Source organism: Otolemur garnettii, unplaced genomic scaffold, assembly GCF_000181295.1.
Source record: "Otolemur garnettii isolate 467f Iridium unplaced genomic scaffold, OtoGar3 scaffold00101, whole genome shotgun sequence".
Taxonomy (NCBI): Eukaryota; Metazoa; Chordata; class Mammalia; order Primates; family Galagidae; genus Otolemur; species Otolemur garnettii.
In genome coordinates, this window is record NW_003852496.1 from 5451079 (window position 1) to 5467941 (window position 16863).

General features: G+C 46.3%; 2 protein-coding genes across 3 annotated transcripts in view; both read right to left on the bottom strand.

Annotated features, from left to right (window-relative positions):
• The window catches only part of MRPS25 (mitochondrial ribosomal protein S25), a 14910-nt gene extending 11992 nt beyond the window's left edge, over nt 1-2918 (bottom strand). Inside the window, exon 1 of the mRNA XM_003796221.3 lies at nt 2682-2918. Within this exon, the coding sequence (XP_003796269.1) occupies nt 2682-2815 (134 nt within the window). The 5' untranslated portion in view covers nt 2816-2918. The remainder of the gene's footprint in view (nt 1-2681) is intronic.
• Nucleotides 2919-10306: 7388 nt separating this feature from the next.
• The window catches only part of RBSN (rabenosyn, RAB effector), a 30630-nt gene continuing 24073 nt past the window's right edge, over nt 10307-16863 (bottom strand). The window contains exons 11-13 of one of the 2 annotated variants that reach the window (XM_012809252.2): nt 15104-15206; nt 13755-13859; nt 10307-12848 (exon numbers count right to left, since the gene is read on the bottom strand). In XM_012809252.2, coding sequence (XP_012664706.1) covers nt 11700-12848; nt 13755-13859; nt 15104-15206 — 1357 coding nt within the window. In that variant the 3' untranslated portion in view covers nt 10307-11699. The remainder of the gene's footprint in view (nt 12849-13754; nt 13860-15103; nt 15207-16863) is intronic. The other variant, XM_023516972.1, reaches the window with a different exon arrangement.

The window sequence follows — 16863 nt, forward strand, 5'->3', positions numbered from 1 at the left end:
AAAAAAAAAAACAGAAACAACAAATAACCACAGTATTCTATTTAGTTCAACTGTGTACAGTATTTACAAAGTTATATTAATTTGAACACTGAATTTGTCCTGTCCAATGTGGAAATAACCGTATCGTGAGGATGGGGTAGAGGAGGAGTCTGCAGGTGGCAGTGGGTTGGGAATAGCAATGGTGGTGGGAAAGAACTGAATTAGTGCCTACAGTTAAACACTAAGAAACAGGTCTCTAAGGATGATTTAACGACACGGAGGTATGGCTCAAATTAAACAGCTGAGAGTTGACAGCTGTTGCCTCTTGGAAAGGAGAAAATAAGAGGCTTATAGATCACCACAGCACACAGGCTAGGAGTTCAAAGGCTGAATGCACTTTCCTGGGCATAGGCGGCCTCTCCTCAATCTCTGCCCCACAGCAAAAGACCCCACATCACAAATAAACCTGGACATAGCCAGTTTAGGGATTTCCCACACCTAAAACTACTAGGACAAAAATGCAATGGGGACTTTAAAATGGCTCTGCTGAAGCATGAGAGGAAAGTTAATACCAGGTAACCTTTAGTTGAACACCTGCCTTAGACATAAGACTCTTTGCTAGGCACTTTATTCCCCAATCCTCACAACGCTGGAAAATGGAGTTTTACAACTAGGGAAATTGAGGTCAGAAGGTAAGTAAACTGCCCCAGCACCCAACTAAAAAGTGAAACAACCAAGACTGTGGTTAGTCTGGACTTCCATCCCATTATCCAGTGGCTATCCTGAAACCTCGCGCCACTTTTTAAGGTCAAGAACACCTGGTGGTGAATAGGAACTTAGCCCTCAGACACTTCACAAGGCAGGCTCTGCTGACCCAGCAGATACGCAAAAGACTAGGGCTGCATTTGGAATGGAGGAAGATCACAATTGAACAGCTGAAATGCTGAGGGCACAAGAACAACAAGGGTTCCTGAGGCTACTCAGATCCAGGCAGGCAGGCTCAGGCTAAGGGCACAGGTAGGCCAGGCCACAGAGAAAAAACTGAAGAGGAGGTTGGGCATGGCGGCTCACACCTGTAATCCTGGCACTTTAGGAGGCTGAGGCAGCAGGACTGCTTGAGGTCAGGAGTTAAAGACCAGCCTGAGCAAGACCCCATCTCTACAAAATGGGTGTGGTGGCACATGCATGTAGTTCCAGCTAATTCGGAGGCTGAGGTAGGAGGTTAACTTGAGCCCATGAGTTTGAGGTTGATGAACTGTGAGATACAATGATGTCACTCAACTCTCTACCCCTGGTGATAGAGTTAAGACCCTGTCTCACTGGGCCTGGTTAGTACTAGGATGGGGGAGACCCTGTTTAAAAAAAAAAAAAACTGAATAGATGTTTGTATCCTATTTACCTCGAGGATGTGAGTAAGAGGCTTGTAGGCCTACTGTGTTTGGCTGACCATTTAAAAACTGGAGAGTTGGCTTGGTGCCTGTGGCTCAAGCAGCTAAGGTGCCAGCCACATACACCTAAGGTGGCAGGTTCAAATCCAGCCTGGGCCCGCCAAACAACAATGATGGCTGCAACCAAAAAAATAGCCGGTCGCTGTGGCAGGCGCCTGTGGTCCCAGCTACTTAGGAGGCTGAGGCAGGAGACCTGCTTGAGCCCAGGAGTTGGAGGTTGCTGTGAGCTTTGATGTCACAGCACTCTACCTGGGGGGACAGCTTGAGGCTCTGTCTCAAAAAAAATAAAAAATAAATAAAAACTGGAGAGTTACATACATAAATGAATTTCTGATCAAGAATTCTTACAAAGCCCACAATGCCAAGCAATGAAGGGCCCCAGTGGACAGGACACACAGATTCTGGCCCATCCAGCCTGCCTCCCTGCTTTCCATCACCTGGCCTCTGCCCAGTGACAGAGATGTGCATGGTTGCATGGTGGGTTATGAGAGGTTATCTGGGGGCTCCTTTCCCCCAAGACTAAGGAAGCCTTCATGCCAGATGATCCCATGCAAGCAGATTCAAGTTCTTGGGTTCACTTGCACACAACAAATGGCTAGGAGGTGGCTCTGGTTCTCCTGAACAGTCAAGCAGTCTCTCATCTCTCAGTTCCAGCGGTGGCACCTGCACCAGCAAGTAACTTAACCCCTCTGCACCTCCCTACCTCTGGGGGTGGATAACACTGGGGTTTCTATAGGGATCATAAGAAATAATACCTGAGAAGCATTCAGAATCTTGCTGGACATAGCTGTTAGTCATCAATGTTAGTAGCTGTTACTTCTCTCATTCCATCTCCATACCAGCCCTGGGACAGCTGTGTCTTCTCCCTTTGGAGAGGAATAGCTACTTTCCCAAAGCCAGCAGGTGGAAAAGCTGAGATCCCAGCCAGATCTGTCGCCCCGGGCAGGACTGCCCTCCCTGGAGCTCGCCTCGGGTTAGCCTTGTTCCACCGCGGCGGAGGAAGGACAGGACATAGAGGAGGGGGTCCTTGTCCTCCCCACCCCACCCCACCTGCAGCGGGCACGGCGGAGCCCTCTTGTCCTCCCAGTCTCCTCGTCATCTGTAAAATGGGGGTAGAAGCACCGACCTCTGGGTGCAGCCCGGGCACTGAGCGGGCAGCTAACGCAGCTCCCGGTCTCACCATCACTGGCAGGCTAGTACTACAGATTACGGCTGGCCATGCTGGCGCAGGCAGCCTCGAGGGCTCCTACTGACCTGGCGCCCTCGCCCAGCTCCCCGTGTGTGTTGTAATTCACCGTCATGACCTTCACCGAGTCCTTGAACACGATGTCCCCCTGGCTCAGGTACTGCAGGGTGCGGCGAATGGGAAAGCGGCCTTTCATGGGCATGGCGGCAGCGGTAAGGGTGACCCGAGCAGCACCGGATAGCGGCCAAGCAGCAGCACCGGCTCCAGCGGAACCGCTACCGCACTGCCGGAGCCAGACTCCACTTCCCGCGCAGACTCCCAAGAGATGCTTCCCGGCGGGCACCGCGCACCGCGGAGCAGCCTGGGACTGGTAGTCCTGGCTCGAGGCCTCCAGCGGGGGCGCGGCGAAACCCGGCGCACGCGCCTTCGCGTTTGGCCGCTCGGATTTGGGTTTTCGCGCCGAGTAAATTAGCCGTTCCCACTCCTACCGGAGAGTGTTCTTAAACAGGATTAAACTCGGTCAGTTAGACAACATTACAATAGGAAATGGCCTGGAAAATCTGAGTTCGGATACTAAATTAGCTTATAATTTGCTATTCACCTTTTTTTTTTTTGACAGTCTCAAGCTGTCGCCCTGAGTAGAATGCTGTGGCGTTGTCACAGCTCCCAGCAACCTCCAGCTGTCGGGCTCGAGTGACCCTCTTGCCTCAGTTTTTAATATTTTCAGTAGGGACAAGGTCTCGCTTCTGCTCAGGCTGGTCTGGAACTCAGGAGCTCAAGCCATCCACCCGCGTCTGCCTCTCGGAGTGCTGGGATGATGCCCCGTCGCCGTTCACCTCCAAACAAGTACATTTTTCTCACTTTACGTCTCCAGTTTCAAATGAAGAGCCCAAACTGCGCAATTTGGAAAACTGACTTTGAAACAAACTGATTTTCAAAAGGAAAAAGATGGTTTGCGATCTACACCCTCCTGGTTCAGCCACTTAGAGCGTTGGGCTTCAATTTTCTCGTAAGCAAACCATGGATGAGATGCATTTATTAAGTTACTGATCTGAGAAAGCTTTATTTCTCGTCTCTTGTGAATAATAATTTTGCTACATACACAATTTTAGATTGGCGGGTTTTTTCTTTCAACATCTTTTTTTTTTTGCTTGCATGGTTTCTTTCTTTTTTTTTTTTTTTTTTTGAGACAGTCACAACTGTGTCGCCTTGGGTAGGGTGCTGTGGCGTCACAGCTCACAGCAACCTCAAACTCTTGGGCTTAAGCCAGTCTCTCGCCTCAGTCTCCCAAGTAGCTGGGACTACAGGCGCCCGCCACAACACCTTCCTATTTTTTGGTTGTAGTTGTCATTGTTGTCTTGCAGGCCCGGCCTGGGCTCGAACCCTCCACCTTTGGTGTGTGTGGCTGGCGCCCTAGCCACTGAGCTACAGGCGCCTAGCCACTTGCATGGGTTTTTTTTGTTTGTTTTTTTTTTAAAGACCGAGTCTCTCTTTGTCGCCCTGGGTAGAGTGACCTGGCTATTTTTTGTTGCAATTATCATTGTTTAGCTGGCCCAGGCCGGCTTCTAACCTGGTGGTGTATATGGCTGGTGCCATAACCACTGTGCTACAGCGGACACCCAACTAAAGAAAAATGGGTGCGGCTCGGGGCCTGTGGCTCAAGCAGCTAAGGCGCCAGCCACATATTCCTGAGCTTGCGGGTTCAAATCCACCCTGAGCCCACCAAACTACAATGATGGCTGCAACCAGAAACAGCCGGGCATTGTGGCGGGCGCCTGTGGTCCCAGCTACTAGGGAGGCGGAGGCAGGAGAATAGCTTGAACCCAGGAGTTGAAGATTGCTGTGAGCTGTGGCACACAGCTCTACCCAGGGTGACAGCTTGAGGCTGTCTCAAAAAAAAAAAAAAAAAAAAAAAAAGAAAGAAAGAAAAATGGGTGCCCTTTACAGATTTTTTAAGATCAGGAATCAAAAAAAAGTCAGAAAAATCCAAATCAGGGCTGTAAAGTGTATGCCTCATGATTTTCCATCAAAACTCTTGGAAAATTGCCCTTGTTTGATTAGAGGAATGAACAGGAGCACTGTGGGGGTGGAGGACTCTCTGGTGAAGTTTTCTCTTGCATTTTTTTGCTAAAGTTTTGGCTAACTTTCTGAAAACATTCTTATAATAAGCAGATGTTATTTTTTCTTCAGTCCCTGGAAAGTCAACAAGCAAAATGCTTTAAGCGTCCCCAAAAGCTGTTGACATGACCTTTGCTGTTGACCACTCCACTATTTTTTCCTTTTTTTTTTTTTTTTGAGACAGAGCCTCAAGCTGTCCCCCTGAGCAGAGTGCTGTGGCATCACAGCTCACAGCAACCTCCAACTCCTGGGCTCAAGCGAGTCTCCTGCCTCCGCCTCCCAAGTAGCTGAGACCACAGGCACCTGCCACAATGCCCGGCTATTTTTTGGTTGCAGCCATCATTGTTGTTTGGCGGGCCCAGGCTGGATTTGAACCCTCCACCTTAGGTGTATGTGGCTGGCGCCTTAGCCGGTTGAGCCACAGGCACCGAGCTGACCACTCAACTTTTGCTCTGACTGGACCACAGTCCACCTCTTGGTAGCCATTGCTTTGATTATACTTTGTCTTCAGGAGCATACTGATAAAGCCACATTTCATTTCCTGTTACGATTCTTTGAAGAAATCCTTCAGGATCTTGATCCCATTTGTTTAAAATTTCCATTGAAAGCTCTGCTTTTGTCTACAGCTGACCTGGGAACAATGGTTTTGGTGCCCATTGAGTGGATAATTTGCTGAACTTTAATTTTTCAGTCAGAATAGTGTAAGCTGAACCAGTTGAGGGATCTATGGTGTTGGCTGTTGTTTGTGCTGATAAGCAGTAGTCCTCTTCAATTAGGGCACAAACAAGATTTCCTCACAAATTGATGTGGATGGTCTGCCACTGTGGACTTCACATTCAACATCATGATGTCTCTTTGTAAAATGTATCCAGTTGTAAATTTTCATAAGGTATCATTGATTTCACTATTCTTCTACCAAACTTCATCATAAATTTGATGTTTGTTCTTGCTTCAATTTTAGCATCATTCATGTTTTCCTGATAGAGGCTCTTCTGACTAATATCTTACCATTCCTAGATCTGTTCAGAGATAACAAGTTAGAATGAGTTATTGTGCAAAAGATTTTGAACTCCACGCATAGCTTTTTCATAATATGCACTTTTTTGTTTGTTTTGAGACAGTCTCACTTGGTCACCCTAAATAGGGTGCCATGGTGTCTTAGCTCACAGCAACCTCAAACTCCTGGGTTCAAGTAGCCTCCTTGCCTCAGCCTCCTAAGTAGGTGAGATTATAGGCACCCACCACACACTCTTGCTCATGCTGGTCTTGAACTTGTGAGGTCAGGCAATCCATCCACCTTGGCCTCCCAAGTCCTGGGATTTCAGGTATGAGCCACCGTGCCCTGCCATAATATGCACTTTCCATGAACTTTTTGAAGACTTCCTGAATTTTACATCTTTTGAAAACTGTTCTATAGTTCTTGAACATTCTAGGTTTTTTCTCTTTACCTATCAATAGAGAGGTTTCTATTGACCCATCTTCAAGTTTGCTGATTCTTTCTTTGGCTGTGTCCAGTCTACTGATGGGCCCATTAAGGTATTCTTCATTTATTATAGTGCTTTTTTACTACTAGCATGCCCTTTTGATTCTTCCTTAGTTCCTTACCTCTGTTTCCATTGCGCATCTGTTCTTGTATGTTGTTTACTTTTACCATTAAACCTTTCAACATATTAATCTTTTTTTTTTTTGCAGTTTTTTTTTTGGCCGGGGCTGGGTTTGAACCCACCACCCTTTGGCATATGGGGCCGGCACCCTACTCCTTTGAACCACAGGTGCCACCCCGTATTAGTCCTATTTTAAATTTCCTGTCTGATAATGCCAGCATTTGAGTGTGGTTCTGATGTTCACTTTGTCTCATCAGACTATATTTTCTTTTTTCCTGCCTTTTGTTGAAGGTGAGATGGTGTCTACTGTATTTAGCAGGAACTCAAAATATGAGGATTTAGAGGTAGTAGGCCTCTGATATGAGGGTTTATGTTAATGTGTCTAGGAGCTGAGCTATGTTTAATGTTTGCTGTCACTGTAGGTGTCAGAGGCTTCAAATTCCTCTAGTGTCCTCGTTTTCTCTCCCCTCTTTGGGCTTCCCTAGATATTCCTCCTAAGGGAGTCTGTGTCTTGCAGCTCTTGCAGCTGTAACCCACTGTTACTATCCTGGAGTCCTGTGGTGTATGGTGAAAAAATGTGTGGGAGGGGAAACTTTATAATTCCATGATTAAATCTCAGTATTTCAGTAGGCCTATGTCCTTGGGCTCTGACCTTCACAGTGTTTGGGGGGTATTTTTTGGGGACACAGTCTTGCTTTGCCTCCTGGGCTACAGCACAGTGGTGTGATCTTATCTCCCTGCAACCTCAAGCTCCTGGGCTTAAGTGATTGTCCTGCTCCAGCCTCTCACGTAGTTGGGACTACAGGTACCAGTTCTCATGCCCAACTAATTTTCCTGTTTTTATGATGAGGTCTTGCTTTTGCTCAGGCTGGCCCCAAATCCTTGGCCTCAAGTGACCCTCCCACCTTGGCCTCTCAAAGTGCTAGGATTACAAGTATGAGCCACCACACTCCACCACAAATGTTTTTTTAATTCCCTCTGCTGACCTCTTACGTGAAGTAGGGAGGCTACAGGGGGCTAGAGTGGAAGAAATGCCCTTCCTCAGAAGGAATAAGGTTCTGATCAAGTCCTTCCTTCTGGAGAATAGGCCTTTGTTTTAGAGAAGGCTCTTGATTTCAAAGATTACTCACCCCTTTCCCACCCAGAGCCACTAGATCTTTCCCAGCCCTTCACCATGAGAACCAACTGCAATATTGGGGAGGGAGTTCCTCACTCCCATGCTAGTCCACACTCAGCCTCCAGTTCATCAAAGTTAGCAGTTATGGGTTCCTATTAGCCATGGCTCCTGCAGCTTCTACTCCAGGAAGGCACAACTCCTGTGACTCTGAATTCACCATCTCTCTCCAGATTCTGGGATGGCAATTTGCCCTGCAAACTCAGTTCTCTGATGGACCCAAGAAAACCCACCTATTTTCAGTTAGCCCAGATTTTTCTTAATGTAAGGACACATAGATAATTTCTGAGGTCTTTATGTTTTCCAAAGTATTTTTAAAAACTATGCTAGGCTACTGAAATTTTAGACAGAAGAGCTTTTGACTTTAAATTCCACAGGAGGTACTTACTACAGATGAAATACCCCATCAGAAACATGGATGTCCACAGACAAAGCAGGCTAGAACAATTGGAGTTTTGAAGTCAGACAGACCTGGGCTATAATCCCAGAAGTACATACAACCCTGAGCAAGCTTAGCCTCACCACTTTTTCCATCATCTGTAAATTGGGGTTGTTGGGAAAATGAAATGTGGTAAGCATACACAATACTTTGCATTCTGTCTAAATATTATCCCCTCCTGCCTTAGGAACCTTTGTAGGTTCTGGGAGGTTTCCATTTCAAAGGCCTAAATGAAGTCACTATCAGAGAACTGCTCAACAGAACCAACCTCACTCCCCTTGCCCACTTCCACCACACTGAGCCTGACGCAATGCTTGAGTGAGCACACACACCCCACTTGACCTAGCTCAAACCCTCCTTGCTACTGAGGGCAAAGTGAGTCAGGCAGACCTGGGTTCTAATCCTCCCTTCGCACTGTGTGCCCTGAGCCAGGATAACCTCTCTTAACCTGTCTCTTTGTCAGGCGAACAGCAGGTATGCTGGTGAGACCGAAGGAGGAAGGGGTGGACATGCAGCAGCATGCCTGGCATACATGGCACCATGAACTTCCCCAATGTCTGAGCCTCAGTTTCTCCCAGTCTGAAATGGGGCAATAGGATGGTAAAGGGTCTTACACCATGATTGAGTAAAAGAGTTCATTTAACCAACACTGCAGGAATAACTGGAGATAGGGCAGAATTGGAACCATGAGGCCTTAACCAAACATCTCACACAAGAACTGGGACTATCTTTTCTGCTAGATATCATCATCAAAAGGGGGGAGGGGTATCATCTGGTGATTCTCACTTGCAACACACACATGCACACACATCCCCAAGCCAGTAACACCTTTTATTTTTTTAAAAAAGGTTTCAATACAAGGCTCTGTAGTACATGCAGACCAACAACCCTCAAACTGATATTCCAGTCTGTGACCTGGTAGAGACCAGCTTCTCATTCTGAGTCCCATCACTAATTATGCCAATATCCAGCTTACCTCAAAGCTCATGATGATTCAGAGGTACATTTTAGCCTCTGAACAGCAAAGACACATTGAGCTACAAGTACAATGAGTATCCTTAGTGTATTAGACAGGAGAAAATACAAACAAGGCATAAAAAGGAAATGAAATGCCTGAATCCCACAGTCTCTCCCATTTGTGATCATGATCTATGTCCAGGGAAATCTGGAATGCCACATCAAGACCTTGCTCATTTGCTGATGAGATGGAGCCATTTGCCTTGAAGGACTGTAGGAAGGATGAAATATTGAGGTAAAAACTTGCAGTTGGGGTTACAATTATAGGCCAATGTTTCCATGCTGTCAACCCTTCTCTGTAAATTGAACTTTGTGTTTCAGACATGGTGCAAATGAGGCAGAGATTTCTAACTCCTGCCATGTCTATGCTCACAAGAGAATACAGCCATGTAAGAATTAAATGGAAGAATTCCTTAAAGAACACAGCCATGGAAGAATTCAATCATGAGAGGGATTTAATTTTAGTTTGGTTTAGTGTATGTAGGGAATTGGGTTTTTATAAACAGTTTTTAAAAATATTTCTTGTGTTTCTCAATGCTTAGTTATTTAGATTGCTACCTGGGGTTGATTTCAGGGAAAGGGTAAGTTTAGTCTTAATTGAAATCACCAGCTAATTAAAAGAGAGATGTTCTCATAAGAAAAGTAACTATGGTGGAAAGCAGCAATTAGCTTCTGGAACTACCTGCTTTTTGGCACAGAAAGCCACCTCTTCAGTCAGAGAAATGACAGACTGAGCAGGAGGAGCCTGCCATCCATCCATGAAGCCCTCCAGGGTAACAGAAAGGACATGGACCTTGGGGGAGAAAAAAGGCCTGTGCCAGCCAGGAAACATCTTAGATGCCTAGTTGCCAATTTCTCAAAATAACCCATGACAGCCAGCAGAGTTAGTAACTGGTTGACATGCCCTTATTTGTAAATGGAACCTAAATGCAAAGGTTCTTCCACATACCCTTAAACCCCATTCCCACAGTCCTATCTAGGACATTTTCATTCGGCCAAAAGATGCAGCAGGTGCTAAAGAAATGCAGTTCGTGGCTCAGCGCCTATGGCTCAACCGGCTAAGGCGCCAGCCACGTACACCTAAGGTGGCGGGTTCGAATCCCCAGCCCGGACCAGCCAAACAACAATGACGGCTGCAACCAAAAAATAGCCGGGCGTTGTGGCGGGCGCCTGTGGTCCCAGCTACTTGGGAGGTGGAGGCAGGAGACTCGCTTGAGCCCAGGAGTTGGAGGTTGCTGTGAGCTGTAATGCCACGGCACTCTACCCAGGGGGACAGCTTGAGGCTCTGTCTCAAAAAAAAAAAAAAAAAAAAGAAATGCTGTTCGTATTTCTTTAGCACACATACAGATTACCCCAAAAGAGTTCAAATATTCCCATTATCAAGAGGGGTGTTCCCCAGAATGTAACAAAATGAATTTCAGCTCTCACACCAGTTAAAGTATGGCCCAGAGTTAGTTAAGGAGTATAAAGTGACTAGTGGTCCGTTATTGTTCATTAGTTAGGGTGCATAATTGCAGAAACTCTACCCAGAGCTGAGCACACATGGATATCATGATGTCAGGTGTCAGTTAAGGGTTATGTTCCTGTAAACCAAAGCACCAGAGCTAAACTAACAATTTCCCTTTCTGTCCTTAATTGGTAAAGAGTTCAAGTACTGTGGTGCTACCAGAATGATACTGGGTTGTGCTTCTTCAGACATTCTAGTTTCTGAGTACTAAACGTTGGTAATAAAATATCCTTGCCCAGGTCAGGTCAGGATGAATCAAAAGGGAAGGCAGCTGATCAAACAGACTTGGAAGTGATTTTAATTTATCCTGACTCAGGTAAGCTTCTCTTCTCCTGGAAAGATGTTCCACAAAAGCTTCCTGATCACCAATTCCTACATTTTTTAAAAGGCCCAGATCAGAGTAATTTTGCCAAAGCTCTAAAAGGTTTCTCTGGGGACAGATAATTATACCAGCAGAGCAAGCTTGGAGAAACTCTTCTCCCAAATAATACTAACATCAACCAAAGGGTTAACACACCTATTTTCTAAAAAGCTCATGATCAGATTCACATGGATACCCCTGTCCTGGAGCTTACTTGCCTTGAAGGACTGAAGACAAACTAGAACTTAAACTGAGAGAGACACAGACCCTGGTGAGGCATTCATTCATCATCTCTCTTAAGAAGAGGTACTGGCTTCCCTTCATAGCAGTGCCTCCCAACAGGGCAGAGGAGGCCCCTAGTGAAATGGAACCCATAGCCTGGGGGGATGGACTTCTGCCAGAGCCAAATATGGTTCCATGGAATCCATCTTGTCTGTCTTGGCTAAAGGAAGGCTGCCCTATAATACTGCTTAAGGACCAAGACTAGGCAGTAGCAAATGGACCCAAGAGGTGCACGGCAGCCATTTCTGCCCGGGGCCCAACAGAGCTACATTTAGTTCTATCTCGGTAGTAAAAAATATAAAGTCCCTTCAAGAAGGGGTAAAACCCTAATTACAGGGAAAAAAAAAAAAAACAGGATAAACAGCAAATGAGTGCTGATTATTCCTGTACTAGTTCCCATTTTATTATTTATCTGTAGTGGAAATATCTCAAAGTGCACAACACAAAATTGCATACTCCCACCCCTAACCTGCGTGCATCTTAATTCTCACCCTGCCTCCTGCCCCATCATCCCACCTGCCTCTCTCCTGCTCTACTAGCTCCTGCCAGGCCCCTTGGCCCGACAGTGCCCTCCCGACTGCTGGTTAGTCAGTGCCCCCCTTCTGTTTGGCCAGAGTGCGCTTTAGCTCCCGCAGGTTCTCTGTCAGCACCTCCACCTCATCCAGGCGGCCACTCTGTTTGGCATCGAAGATGTACGCCTTGATGTTATCGATCTGCTGAAGGAGGAGCTCCTCCTCTATAAGCTCCTCAGCCTCTGGCCCACTGTCACTGTCCACCTCGAAGGGGTTGGTACAGGTGGGCTCCTCAAAGGGGTTGCCAGGAACCAGAGGGCTTGAGGATCTTGGGTGGGGATGTTCATCTTCCTCATCAAAGGGGTTGGGCACTGGACTGTCTGGGTGAGTGAAGGGATTCTCTGCTGCTGCCTCTTCCTCCTCCTCTTCCTCAAAAGGGTTATACACTTTGGGGATATAGGCTGAAGGGCCAGAGGAAAGCTCTGTGGCAGGAGCGCTGGCAGTGGCCTCTTCTGTGGGGCTGGAGAAGTCTTCCTCATCAAAGGGGTTTAGGGAGGGCACCTCATCTTGCTGGGATATGCTGCTCTGGGGTAAGAATTCCTGGCCAAGGACTGGGGGCCCCGACCATATTTGAACAGGTTCTTGAGCTGAGCATGGTGAAGGGGTCTTAGGAGCTGTGCTACTTTGAACTGGAGAAGAGCCCAGATCCAAAGCATAAGCAAGGTGAGTGCGAGGCTCCCTGCCAGCCTGTAGCTGAAAAGGCCTGATTTCTCGGAAGTCCAGGGACCGAGTCCGTGTGTGCAGAGATGCCGCCCGGAACTGCTCCCTCTCCCGTTCCCACTCCCGTTCACAGAGCATCTGCAGCTGTTCCCGCTGCAGGTCTTCCTCCTCAGCCTGCTTCCGGGACAGCTCAATGGCCTTCTCTGTCTGCTGCTGGTCATACTCATCCTGTAGCTGCCGCAGGTTCTCCTGCAACGTGCGCACTTCATCTGTGCGACCTGCGGCCTTGGCCTGCCTGATAAATGATGTGATATTGTGAATCTGCTGGAGGAGGGGATCTGAGTCTTCACTCTGTCCTTGACCTCCTGATAGGGCGAGCCAGCCCTCAGCCTTTCTCAAAGGGGTATGGCCTCTGTGGAGAGATACCACTTCCCCATTGGCTGCTCGAGATGCCAGACCACTCTGTCTTTCCTCAAGCCTTCGGTGGGACTCCAGGGCAGCCTGGGGAGACACAAAAACCAAAAAGAAGGAACAAGTCGCCATGTTAGAGGCAGCACACACTGTCAGCTACCTTCTGTGGTTCCTCTATCTTTGTGCCACTGACATTCCAATTTCCCACTTAGGACTAACATATCCAAATGCTGAGATCAAATCATGTCTGTGTGTGGCCTACGGAGTGCAGGGTACATAATTTAAAAAAAAATGAATAACAATAAAGGGCTAAGATTTTCTCAATCCTAGATTCACTGGCTATATGTCTTCCTTAAACCTCTGGGATCTACTATGTTTCCCAGAAAATAAGACCTACCCCTAAAATAAGCCCTAGCAGGATTCCTATGCATTTGTTAAAAATAAGCCCTACCCCAATAATAAGACCCCCAGATACGCTGCATAGTCACGACATGCATTTCAGCACAGAGCGGTAAGGAAGACTGGAATAACCTTTTATCCCCTGAAAATAAGCCCTAGTGTGTCATCTTGAGAAAAAATAAATATAAGACAGTGTCTTATTTTCAGGGAAACACAGTATTACCCTCATCTATACTAGAATTTCATACAATGTTAAATACACATATTATTTTGGTGTTTAGTACTGTATATTCCAATGTGTTCTACAAAGAATTTCCTAGTTTCTTCCTAGTAACTTCTGCCAGAGGGAGAATAATCTCTGTAGTATTCTAGCCATGAAAATATCAGCAGAACCTATGAAAAAAAAAAAAAATAGGACCTGGGGAGAAAAACAATTATTGTGTTTTCTACAGATGTCAGTGAGGCTGCAACAGAAGAAAAATGCAAACTTGACTGTGCAATTCACTATAACCTCACAGGGCCTCTTGGGAGCCTGTGGTGGGCTCTGTGCTTCAGCACCACAGGAAGAAGTGGCCCCGTATCCTTGATTTCACTCACTTGTCTCTCCATGGCCCTCTTCCTCTCCATTTCCTCCTTCCTGTTCTTTTTCAGTTCCTCAAACTGTTCTTTGGTTGGCAGTGACATCAAACCAAGCAACTTTTCCTGTAGGAATCACACATAGTTTTACACTTAAACCCTTTTAGGAAAAAAAATGAACCTTAAGCACCATGACGAGAATCTGCTTAAGCTAAGCCATTCTATGGCTCAGAGAGTGACAGAAATTGATGGCAGCAGGAAAGTCACAAACCTTATACTGGGCCAGAGAGTAAACTTCCAAATGGGCCTGCATTCTCCTTCTGGAACGTCAACATCAGACACCCCAGTTATTTGCCGGACCCGGGGCGTCTCTAATGGCCTCCCCATGAGGCCTGTCCCTGACCACCCTATCTAAACCTCCAACCCAGCCCTCCCTACAAGCCTCCCACTTTATGTTTCTCCATAGCACTTACTGCCATCTAACATATCATATATTTTAATTGTTTATTGTTTATCCCTCTCTCTAGAATATAAGCTTTATGAAAACAGGAATGTTTATCTTTTTCATTCACTATAAGACACCTAATACCTGGAACACTGCATAGCACATAGTAGGTACTGAACAAATGACTGTGCAATTGAGTCACTAATCAAAAAGAGAAAATGCCAGCTTTTCTGCACTACAGTGGTAGAAAACTAACCCAACGAACACTATTAGATCTTTTTTTGTCAGGGAACCCCAAAGGCAACAAACTATGACTTTCTCAGAAGAGGCTTTCAGAGGTAGAAAGATATGATTCATATCTAACCTCAAATCTTGGTTTAGTGTGCCTTTAAAAAATCAGCTGTTTCCTCCCAACTGATGGCCCAGGAAGGAAGAAACACACTGAGTTCCAGTATCACTAACATGGTTAACACTTATAGCAGCAAGATATTAGAGTTTATCAACTGCCCAACTAAAGGGAAATCATAACAGAAAGTATGACATACACAGCCAAATCAGTGCCCTGTAGCCATTCAAATAATGGCTGTTTGAGCACCATGTAAAACATGCTCGTGATATAAAATACAATACGCAAATGTGCACCGTAATCATAACTGCTGTGTACAGAAAATGCAAATGGGTTTTAAAAAAGAAGAAAACATAACCAAATGATGAGTGATTAAACTGGGGACTTAAGAGTAAAGGTATGTTTACTTTTTGCCTGAAATCCAGATCTTTCTCTAAATCTGGCATAATGCATTCATAACCTTAAAAAGTAATAAACATGTGAAAAGAAAATAAGCCATTGACATGAATCTGCCCTCTGAGGCACAGAAGAGACAGGCAGGCCAAGTGCAACATTTATGCCACCCCAGGATGGCTTTACCTGCACAAATAACGTAGCTGAGTATCTGATCATCCTCTGCAGCCGCAAAGTGTTTGAATGTGGTGGAGGGTCCTGGTTCAAGCCTAAGGTTAAGATCTTCTTACTGCATTAGAACAAACACATTAACGCAAGGAATACTGCCAGCCACATTAACAAAGGTGAAAAGTCCCTGGAGTTGCCAGGCTTTCATACCAGGAAGATGTGTAGAGATGGGTAATGGACTCCACCAAAGTTTCTTTCTTTCTTTTTTTTTAGACAGTCTCACTCTGTTACCTAGGTAGAGTGCTGTGGTGTCATCATAGCTCACAGAAACCTAGGTTTGAGTGATCCTCTTGCCTCTGTTTCTCGAGTAGCTGTGACTACAGGCACTTGCCACAACTCCTTGTTCATTTTTTCTGTTATTGGTAGAGATGGGGTCTTGCTCATGGTCAGTCAGGTCTTGAACTCCCGACCTTAGGCAATCCACCTGCTTTGGCTTCCCAGAGTGCTAGGATTACAGACACGAGCCAATATGCCTGGCTCCACTGAAGTTTCCTTAAAGGGAAAGCCCATTTCTTACTTCTGGCTGTACACAAAGTCCCTATGCTTGGTCATCAAGGAGCTAGCCAGAGCTGGCTTCAGGGGTGAGTGACTTATGCAACAGTTTAGGGTCTGGCACTTACAAGGGCCCTGTGCTTGATTTAATTTTCTGCTGTCCCTGTCTTAAAATTCTTTTGTGTGTGTATTTGTTTTGTTATTTTCTCGCCCTCAGTAGAGTGCCATGGCATCATAGCTCACAGCAACCTCAAACTCTGGGCCAAGTGATCCCCTTATGTAGGCCTCCTGAGTAGCTGGGACTACAGGTGCCTGCCACAATGCCTGTCTATTGTTAGAAATGGAGTCTCACTCTGGCTCAGACTGGTCCTGAACTCATAAGCTCAGGTGATCCACCTGCCTTGGCTTCCCAGAGTGCTAGGATTACAGGGATGAGCCACCATGCTCGGCCTTTAAAATTCTTAGTAATTTTTTTTTTTTTGAGACAGAGCCTCAAGCTGTCGCCCTGGGTAGAGTGCCTTAGCATGAGAGCTCACAGCAACCTCCAATTCCCGGGCTTAAGTGATTCTCTTGCATCAGCCTCCCAAGTAGCTGGGACTACAGGCACCCACCACAACACCTGGCTATTTTCTGATTGCAGCTGTCATTGTTTGGTGGGCCCAGGCTAGATTCGAACCCGCCAGCTCAGGTGTATGTGGATGGCGCCTTAGCCACTTGAGCCACAGGCACCGAGCCTGTTAATAATTTTTGAACACGGGATATGCATTTTTGTTTTGCACCAGGCCCTGCAAACTATGTACCTGGTCCTGTATATATGGATGTACAAAGACAAGTCATATCAATTTTCCTCTGAATCCCTTACTTCCTACATTTTAAAGAGCTATCTAAACCCAGCAGGTAGTCCACTGTTAAAAAGTAGCTGTGGGGGCGGCGCCTGTGGCTCAAAGGAGTAGGGTGCTGGCCCCATATGCTGGAGGTGGCGGGTTCAAACCCAGCCCCGGCCAAAAACTGCAAAAAAAAAAAAAGTGTGGACCCGAGAACTGAATACAGACGTGAAGAAAGAGCACAAGTTTTCAGCCAGGCACAGTGGCTCATGCCTGTAATCCCAGTACTTTATAAGGCCAAGGTGGGAGAATAGCTTGAGGGCCAGAGTTTGAGAACAGCCTGAAAAGGAGAAAAATTAGCTGGGTGTGGTGGCCTGTAGTCTCAGCTACTCAGAAGGCTGA